Source organism: Pseudorasbora parva, chromosome 5, assembly GCF_024679245.1.
Source record: "Pseudorasbora parva isolate DD20220531a chromosome 5, ASM2467924v1, whole genome shotgun sequence".
NCBI classification, from domain to species: domain Eukaryota; kingdom Metazoa; phylum Chordata; class Actinopteri; order Cypriniformes; family Gobionidae; genus Pseudorasbora; species Pseudorasbora parva.
This window is the reverse complement of record NC_090176.1, coordinates 52220136-52230135: the sequence shown is the minus strand read 5'-3', so window position 1 is coordinate 52230135 and position 10000 is coordinate 52220136. Positions and strand designations below refer to the sequence as shown.

The window sequence follows — 10000 nt, the reverse complement described above, 5'->3', positions numbered from 1 at the left end:
TGAACGGACAATGTGTTTTATTAAGTTTTCATTAAAAAAATATATACATTAAATGAAATCTAAGCCCCTTTGGATAATAAGTGTCTGCCAAATGCATGAATGTAAATGTTAAGAAATAAAACGTAAAGTTTTACTATGAAAATAATTAAATATGATTGTTCATTTTGTTCGTTTAGTAAAAGAAAGCATGCCTTCATTAAATGAACTACATTTTTACTGTATTTTACATCTGAAACATGTTGAATCTAAAGCTTCCTCTGATTGGAAAAGCGCTATTTGAGAGCAAATGCCTGAATATGGAGATGTTTAGCTATGTCTTACGACCCAAATAGTGAACAAAGTCGCACGGCTGAAGGATTTCATGGAATCCGTTCATGGCCTAATGAATGCAGGCTGATATGTGAACACCTTGCCACAGTTTGTGATATTTGAGGAAACCTTTCACATTTTCATCCAGCAATCCATTAGTAAAGGTTGTGAATGTGTTCTTGATAATAGAGCGTGTGTTTTCTTCCAGTCCATCCGAGGAGCTCAGCTTCGGTGCTAAAGAATCAGACAAGAGGTGTTTGATCGTCCTCAACAACATCACCAAAAACCACGTGGCCTTTAAGGTGAGACTCGGTTACAGCGTGTCCTAACCAGACACCCCAACAATCACATCCAATCAGAAGTGCGTGTGGGCACTGTGCTTGCAACCAAATGGATAAGCACAATCAAATTCATAAATATATTACCATTTTAACGTGATTAAAAGACACTCTTAGAAAAAAAAGTTAAATGATTGCATAATACTTTCATGTTTAATGGGTTGTTTCATTAAAACTAGAAACTACCATTTTAGGTACTAATTATTCTAGGTATTATCAACTGGCTAGAATTTTGAGACCGCAATGGACGTGATGGAGTATAATGTGTTAAGAGCTCGCTCAAGTACTGGGGAGCTAAACCATTTAGTGCTTTGTAAGTAATGAGTGAAATTTTAACATTGTTCCGATGTTTACTAAGGAACCAGTGCAGTGTTGATGGAACTGGGCTGATATGGTTTACATTACAATAATCTAGCGCTATATTAATAAAGGTTTGTTTATTAAGCGAGCAGGGCAACCACCCAGTAGAGCGTTACAATAATCTAGCGCTATATTAATAAAGGTTTGTTTATTAAGCGAGCAGGGCAACCACCCAGTAGAGCATTACAATAATCTAGCGCTATATTAATAAAGGTTTGTTTATTAAGCCAGCAGGGCAACCACCCAGTAGAGCGTTACAATAATCTAGCGCTATATTAATAAAGGTTTGTTTATTAAGCGAGCAGGGCAACCACCCAGTAGAGCATTACAATAATCTAGCGCTATATTAATAAAGGTTTGTTTATTAAGTGACCAGGGCAACCACCCAGTAGAGCGTTACAATAATCTAGCGCTATATTAATAAAGGTTTTTTTGTTAAGTGACCAGGGCAACCACCCAGTAGAGCGTTACAATAATCTAGCGCTATATTAATAAAGGTTTGTTTATTAAGTGACCAGGGCAACCACCCAGTAGAGCGTTACAATAATCTAGCGCTATATTAATAAAGGTTTGTTTATTAAGTGACCAGGGCAACCACCCAGTAGAGCATTACAATAATCTAGCGCTATATTAATAAAGGTTTGTTTATTAAGTGACCAGGGCAACCACCCAGTAGAGCGTTACAATAATCTAGCGCTATATTAATAAAGGTTTGTTTATTAAGTGACCAGGGCAACCACCCAGTAGAGCGTTACAATAATCTAGCGCTATATTAATAAAGGTTTTTTTGTTAAGTGACCAGGGCAACCACCCAGTAGAGCGTTACAATAATCTAGCGCTATATTAATAAAGGTTTGTTTATTAAGCGATCAGGGCAACCACCCAGTAGAGCATTACAATAATCTAGCGCTATATTAATAAAGGTTTGTTTATTAAGTGACCAGGGCAACCACCCAGTAGAGCGTTACAATAATCTAGCGCTATATTAATAAAGGTTTGTTTATTAAGTGACCAGGGCAACCACCCAGTAGAGCATTACAATAATCTAGCGCTATATTAATAAAGGTTTTTTTGTTAAGTGACCAGGGCAACCACCCAGTAGAGCATTACAATAATCTAGCGCTATATTAATAAAGGTTTGTTTATTAAGTGACCAGGGCAACCACCCAGTAGAGCATTACAATAATCTAGCGCTATATTAATAATGGTTTGTTTATTAAGTGACCAGGGCAACCACCCAGTAGAGCATTACAATAATCTAGCGCTATATTAATAAAGGTTTGTTTATTAAGCGAGCAGGGCAACCACCCAGTAGAGCATTACAATAATCTAGCGCTATATTAATAAAGGTTTGTTTATTAAGTGACCAGGGCAACCACCCAGTAGAGCATTACAATAATCTAGCGCTATATTAATAAAGGTTTGTTTATTAAGCGAGCAGGGCAACCACCCAGTAGAGCATTACAATAATCTAGCGCTATATTAATAAAGGTTTGTTTATTAAGCGATCAGGGCAACCACCCAGTAGAGCATTACAATAATCTAGGTGCAATAATACAATAATAAAGGTGATTAACTATGTGTTTTAATGTTCGTTTGAATATCATTTATAGCCAGAAAGTGGGAACGGATAATTTTCTGTTCTTGAAAATAAACGTGGGGTTGTGTGTGCGCAGGTGCGGACGACAGCTCCAGAGAAGTACCGGGTGAAGCCCAGTAACAGCAGCTGTGAGCCCGGAGCCAGTGTGGACATCGTGGTGTCCCTTCATGGAGGTAAAGATCACACCTTTCTTTTCTGCTCTTTTATTCTTCTGACACACAAGACTCTCTCTGTTCATGTTATTCTAATTAAGATGGTGATATTGTTGCAAATTATGCTATTAATCTGGAAGCAGTTGAATATCATATTCCTCCCTCAGACCAACTCTGGATCTTTACTAAACAAGTGCAAAATTTTAACTTTCAAAAATCCCTTTCGCACATTCAAGACTCATTTGCACTTTACTTTAGGCTCCAGTTCTCACCATTATCTATGACTTTTGCCTCAAACTCCTAATTACTGCTTATTAATAGTTAGTAACACACTACAGGAGAAGCAGTTCATCATGAATGTGCATGAATTAAATCTTACGAGACATGATTTGGATGGTGCTTTATCTACTATGTGTTAATGTGTGTGTGTGTGTGTGTGGGTTTTAGGTTTCCAGGCATCGCCGCAGGACCGGTTCCTGGTCATGGCAGCAGAAATGGAGAGCAGCAGCGGAGCCGCTGTCCCAGAGTTATCTCAGTTCTGGAAGGAGGTTTCAAAAGCCAAAGTCATGGAGCATAGGTGACGTCTAGGTTAACAAATGCACAGGTTGTGAATTTGGCGAAAGTGTTTGTATTTCTATGCACAGGTAGCCTGGATGCCAGCCGAACTCAGCCCCGCCCACAACATTTGAGCTCGGGTTCGGTCTGGGCTTGATCCATAGAGTAGTAATTATGCCTGAACAGAAACTGACCAATGAGATCATCAGGGCGGGCTTTAGATGATGATGGACAAATGATCAACAGTACAATGCAAAAAATGCTTTTCTTACTCAGTATTTTTGTCTTGTTTCTAGTCCAAACATCTAAAAATTCTTAAAACAAGAAGTATTTGCTAGACAAGCAAAAGTAATTGTCTTGTTTTGAGGGAAAATAACTCAAAATTAAGATAATTTTTGCATAAAACAAGCTAAGTAATCTGCCAGTGGCATTTGGGGGGTAAAATGTGTGTTTTTTGGCAAGGTTGCTGCTAAAATTGGCATTCCTGGGTCTATATATCACATAATTGAGGTCGCTTGAACCGGTGGGAAAACCGCAGACTTGGCAACACAGTGCAGTTGAGTTCTGTTGACGTTTGATGTTGACGTTGAGTTCACTAACGTTATGCGTCGCTCCGCTGCTCTGATTGGTTGTTTGTCTGTCCAATCGAGGTCTTCCCTGGTTCGGTTGCAACACGCCCCATAATTACAGCCCAATCAGAGCATCAGACTCATTTTCTGACTAGAGTTGAATATGACCACGTCAGGCTAATGTAAAGAACAACTTCTCATCTAATAATTAGGCTGCACAATTTGAGAAAAATAAAAATGTAATTGCAATTTTTTCTGATTTCTAATAAGCCATTTTTCATGTTTCCCACAGGCTACGATGTCACATCCTAGAGAGTCCCAAATCTATTCTGAGCAATTCATTTGACAGTCCGTCAGTGACTTCCACCAATGACCATCAGGATCTGCAGACGATGGTGAGAAGATCAACACCAACTCTATTTAGATTTATAAGATGAGGCAAAACAGGCAGAAACATTAAGATTCTGCTTTATTTTCTAGTTCAGTTTATTCAGAGCACATTTAAAAACAGCCACAAGACCAAAGTGCTGCACAAAAAGATCAACACTGACAGAAAACCACAATAAAATATTAAAAATAGATGTCACAAGACAGATATGTTTTTCAACGAGAATTAAGAGACTTTTGCTTCCATAACATGTTTATTTTCTACTAGTCTGAAAGAATACACTTTAAGGTGTTTATTTTATTGCACTTGATTTATTTGCGTCTGAAGGTTTCAATCTCCACGTATATCTTTAAAAGCGACGAGTGAGTCGCATATCTCCACTTCACACACTCCAAACTTGACTTTTTTATTCTTATCTCTATTCTGAGGGAGCATGTCACTCACTTCGCAAAACACAGCTAGATTGCCTGTTTTGGCTCCATTTCGCCATTGAAAACGGTTCCAATCAAAGCCACTGGACTGTTTTGCATCTCTGAGTGACACACTGCGACGTTTCATCACTGTATGAACAAATCTGGTGAATTAATTATTCAATGACTCGCCCATTAAGACAGTCAAATGTGTTTCTGAATGATTTAGTCGTTTAAATTAATCGGTTGAGTGAATGATTCAATGACTCACTCATTAAGACAGCCAAATGCTTTGTTCCTGAATTAATCAGCTGTTTAAATGAATCAGTTGAGTGAACAATTCAATGACTTACTAAATGAGATAGTCAAATGTTTTATTCCTGAATTAATTAGCCATTTGAATGAATCGGTTGAGTGAATAATTCAATGACTCACTCATTAAGAATGAATAAATGGACTGAGGAAGGATGATGATATGTAAAGGTTTCTGACCCTGTGCCGATTTGTCTTAATTCATGTTCTTGGTCTTATTGTGATTGATCGGCAATCATCACTCCAGAATAATAATAATAATAATCTTCTGATTGTGTCCTGCAGCTGATGCGTGTGATGATGACGAACTCGCGTTTGGAGCAGAAGCTGGACTCGTGTCTGTGGATGCAGAAGGTTATTCTGGTTCTGCTGTCGTTCCTCCTGGCCCTCGGGTTTACTGCAGCCTACTCACGGTGACCCCGGCCTGACCTTTATAGACTGGCCTCTAGAGACTGACCTCTAGAGACTGATCTTTACAGACTGATCTTTACAGACTGGCCTCTAGAGAATTTCCTTTAATGACTGACCTCTAGACTCCCCTTTACAGACTGACCTCTAGAGACTGACCTTTACAGACTGACCTCTACAGAATTTCCTTTAATGACGGACCTCTAGACTCCCCTTTACAGACTGACCTCTAGAGACTGACCTTTAGAGACTGACCTTTAAAGACTGACCTCTAGAGACATACCTTTACAGACTGACCTCTACAGAATTTCCTTTAATGACTGACCTCTAGACTCCCCTTTACAGACTGACCTCTAGAGACTGACCTTTAGAGACTGACCTTTAAAGACTGACCTCTAGAGACTCACCTTTACAGACTGACCTCTAGAGACTGTCCTTTACAGACTGACCTCTAGAGACTGACCTTTACGGACTGATCTTTACAGACTGGCCTCTAGAGAATTTCCTTTAATGACTGACCTCTAGACTCCCCTTTACAGACTGACCTCTAGAGACTGACCTTTACAGACTGACCTCTACAGAATTTCCTTTAATGACTGACCTCTAGACTCCCCTTTACAGACTGACCTCTAGAGACTGACCTTTACAGACTGGCCTCTAGAGACTGACCTTTACAGACTGACCTCTAGAGACTGACCTCTACAGAATTTCCTTTAATGACTGACCTCTAGACTTCCCTTTACAGACTGGCCTCTAGAGACTGACCTTTACAGACTGACCTCTACAGAATTTCCTTTAAAGACTGACCTCTAGACTCCCCTTTACAGACTGACCTCTAGAGACTGACCTTTAGAGACTGACCTCTAGACTGACCTTTACAGACTGACCTCTAGAGACTGACCTTTAGAGACTGACCTCTAGAGAATGACCTCTAAAGAATGACCTCTAGAGACGTTCCTTTACAGACTGGCCTCTAGAGACTGACCTTTACAGACTGACCTCTAGAGAATTACCACTAGAGAATGACCTCTAGAGACTTTCCTTTACAGACTGACCTCTAGACTGACCTTTACAGCCTGACCTCTAGAGACTGACCTTTACAGACTGACCTTTAGAGACTGACCTCTAAAGAATGACCTCTAGAGACGTTCCTTTACAGACATACCTCCTGAGAATTACCTCTAAAGAATGACCTCTACAGACTGACCTTTACAGACTGACCTCTAGAGAATTACCACTAGAGAATGACCTCTAGACTTTCCTTTATAGACTGACCTCTAGACTGACATTTACAGCCTGACCTCTAGAGACTGACCTTTACAGACTTACCTCTAGAGAATTACCTGTAAAGAATGACCTTTAGACTGACCTCTACATACTGACCTTTACAGACTGACCTCTAGAGAATTACCACTAGAGACTGGCCTTTACAGACTGACCTCTAGAGACTGACCTCTAGAGAGACTGGCCTTTACAAACTGACCTTTAGAGACTGACCTCTACAGACTGACCTCTAGAGACTGACCTTTACAGACTGACCTCTACAGACTGACCTCTAGAGACTGACCTTTACAGACTGACCTCTAGAGACTGACCTCTACATACTGATCTTTACAGACTGACCTATAGATACTGACCTCTAAAGACTGACCTCTAGAGACTGGCCTTTAGAGACTGACCTTTAGAGACTGACCTATAGAGACTGACCTTTACAGACTGACCACTACAGACTGACCTCTAGAGACTGACCTTTAGAGACTGACCATTACAGACTGACCTCTAGAGACTGACCTTTAGAGACTGACCTTTAGAGACTGATCTTTACAGACTGACCTCTACAGACTGACCTCTAGAGACTGACCTCTAGAGACAGACCTTTAGAGACTGACCTCTAGAGACTGACCTTTAGAGACTGACCTTTACAGACTGACCTCTAGAGACTGACCTCTAGAGACTGAACTTTACAGACTGACCTCTAGAGACTGACCTTTAGAGACTGACCTTTACAGACTGACCTCTAGAGACTGACCTTTAGAGACTGACCTTTAGAGACTGACCTCTAGAGACTGAACTTTACAGACTGACCTCTAGAGACTGACCTCTAGAGACTGAACTTTACAGACTGACCTCTAGAGACTGACCTCTAGAGACTGACCTTTAGAGACTGACCTCTAGAGACTGAACTTTACAGACTGACCTCTAGAGACTGACCATTACAGACTGACCTCTAGAGACTGACCTCTAGAGACTGACCTCAGGACTAGGCCGGACCAGTGTGTGTTTTTATCACTCTCTCTCAGAGAATAAACCTGTTTAATTTATAAAACATGTGTACAATTCCTCCAGATCATGCAAATGTAATTAGCTCAGTTTGATTTTAATATATAAAGTATTTTATATAATTATGAATGTATAAACAATAAAATAATGCTTTTTGTCTACACTTTTATCACTATTCTGTGCTTTTTTTGTGCCGCAGTAAAGATTCATTTTTATATTGTAAAACATTTAGATAGAAGTCAGATGATGATGCATCAGCCAGTGTGTTATTACAGGAAATAAATCACACTACAGGATAATAAAGTCAAATACTTTTGTTCTGTATTCTTGCCTTACAGTACGATTGCTGTAAAATGTAATGATTTTATACAACAATTATATAAACAATAAGTTCATATTAAGTGACTTAGACAAAGCCACAGGACTGTTTTTGCATCCTGAGTGACACGCTGTGGTAGCCTAGAAATCTAGACGCACCCTAGCGGCAGCAAATTTAATTTGCCCGCAAGTGTCGTCTAGGAACTCTCAATACCCTTCTGAGCTGTATTCCTCACAATCTGGACGGGCCAATCACATCGTGTGTAGAGTCGGCGGGCGGGGCCATAATGACGACGGCCGAGTTGCGTTTGCGTGCTTCTAGTAAACACAGAAACTGGCGAACGGCGGTCTGTCGAATCAGCTTTGACCGCGACTCTGGAAGACTTGGAGTTCAGCTTTTCTCTGAGAAAAGAACAAAGAACGGCACTGAAGTCATTCTTAAGAAGGAAAGATGTGTTCGGAGTTTAGCCGACCGGATACGGCGAATGTTTAATCTGTCAGCGAGCTCTGCTTCACCTTCGTTGCTCTGGTTGGTGTAGCGCTCGCGTGCAGAGGGAGTTTGACAGACGACCGTTTTTCCGCCCCTCGGATTGAGCCGTCAATGGTGAGTTTCAGACCAAACATCTTGATGTGGGTCTGGCTTGTCAGGCTAATGCTGTGGTGTTTCGTTACTGAATGAACGAATCGTTTGAATGAGTGATTCAATGACTCACTCATTAAGACGACAAATGCTTCGTTCCTGAATGAATCAACCGTTTCAATGAATTGTTTGAATGAATGATTCAATGACTCACTCATTAAGACGACAAATGCTTCATTCCTGAATGAATCAAAAGTTTGAATGAATCGTTTGAATGAATGATTCAATGACTCATTCATTAAGGCCGATAAACGCTTAGTTCCCGAATAAATTAATCGTTTGAATGAATGATTCAATGACTCACTTATTAAGACAGATAAATGCTTCGTTCCTGAATGAATCAGCCATTTAAATGAATGATTCAGTGACTCACTCATTAGGGCAGACAACTGCTTCGTTCCTGAATGAATGATTCAATGACTCACTCATTTAAGACAGATAAATGCTTCATTCCTGAATGAATCAGCCGTTTTAACCCTTAAATGCGTGACTGTTTCGCCAAACATTCTTACATATTCGGGTCGTTAGCGACCCGGATCTATATGTAACATGGATGGACCTCTACCTGTTGTGATAATATATAAAACTCCTGATGTTAGAGTAACACTTACAGAAGAATAAAATAATACATATTTTGTTCCCTTTTGGAGCTTGAAAGGATTCAGTTTGAGCAGATGTTTAACACCATCATCATCTGTCCTCGTCAGAGCTCGTTTACCAGTATATTCAGCATCTGCCTCATATTCACGATCTCCAGCATATTCTCCAAACTCATTTTCAACGTCTTCAAAATCAATATTTTAATCACTGACAGCTTCTTGAGCACATCCATCATCAAGAGAGTGATGTTAATATCTGATTGTGTTCAGTTCTTGCTCTCTGCTGTAAATCACTGAGCCATTTTAAGTTTTGCAGATTATAATTATTGTTTCGTTTTCTGTCTGAGGTAACTATGAGTGAAACGTCACTTCATCATTGCTTATCAGACATCGCCACCTTGTGGAATAAAGGTGAATTGTGCCCTATTTTGTCATAGATTAATTTATCATTGTGCAAAAAAAAATCTACGTAATCCTACACACCTCGGGTCTTTAGCGACCCTATACAATTTTGACAAAAAACTAGTAAAAACAGGCTTTCAATTATAATTCTATATTTTTTTTCTTGTTATATTGTTTCAAATGGATTGATTGAGGAATACTAAGAAGGTTGATGTCTAACATTAAAAAAATGAACGAGGAGCAGGGTAGTGAATGACGTCTCGGGTTAATAAATTGAATGAATGAATGATTCAATGACTCACTAATCAGGGCCGATAAATGCTTTGTTCCGGAATGAATCGGCCGTTCAGTGACTCAGTT

At 39.7% G+C, this 10000-nt stretch overlaps 1 protein-coding gene and 1 long non-coding RNA gene across 5 annotated transcripts in view; one reads left to right on the top strand and one right to left on the bottom strand.

Moving 5' to 3' along the window:
* The window catches only part of mospd2 (motile sperm domain containing 2), a 46813-nt gene extending 40811 nt beyond the window's left edge, over positions 1 to 6002 (top strand). The window contains exons 11-15 of the mRNA XM_067444690.1: positions 518 to 611; positions 2684 to 2780; positions 3207 to 3336; positions 4176 to 4278; positions 5279 to 6002. Of these exons, the coding sequence (XP_067300791.1) occupies positions 518 to 611; positions 2684 to 2780; positions 3207 to 3336; positions 4176 to 4278; positions 5279 to 5410 (556 nt within the window). The 3' untranslated portion in view covers positions 5411 to 6002. The remainder of the gene's footprint in view (positions 1 to 517; positions 612 to 2683; positions 2781 to 3206; positions 3337 to 4175; positions 4279 to 5278) is intronic.
* Positions 5513 to 8072, bottom strand: LOC137075758 (uncharacterized). Of its 4 annotated transcripts, none has more exons than XR_010905094.1 (3): positions 7655 to 8072; positions 5685 to 6996; positions 5513 to 5642 (listed from the first exon to the last, which is right to left on the bottom strand). It is a non-coding gene; the product is annotated as an uncharacterized lncRNA (long non-coding RNA). The 4 variants fall into 4 exon arrangements; XR_010905096.1 differs by lacking the exon at positions 5513 to 5642 and having other exon boundaries at positions 5928 to 6056; positions 6099 to 6996; positions 7655 to 8070; XR_010905097.1 differs by lacking the exon at positions 5513 to 5642 and having other exon boundaries at positions 5949 to 6084; positions 6181 to 6996; positions 7655 to 8068.
* Positions 8073 to 10000: the final 1928 nt, after the last annotated feature.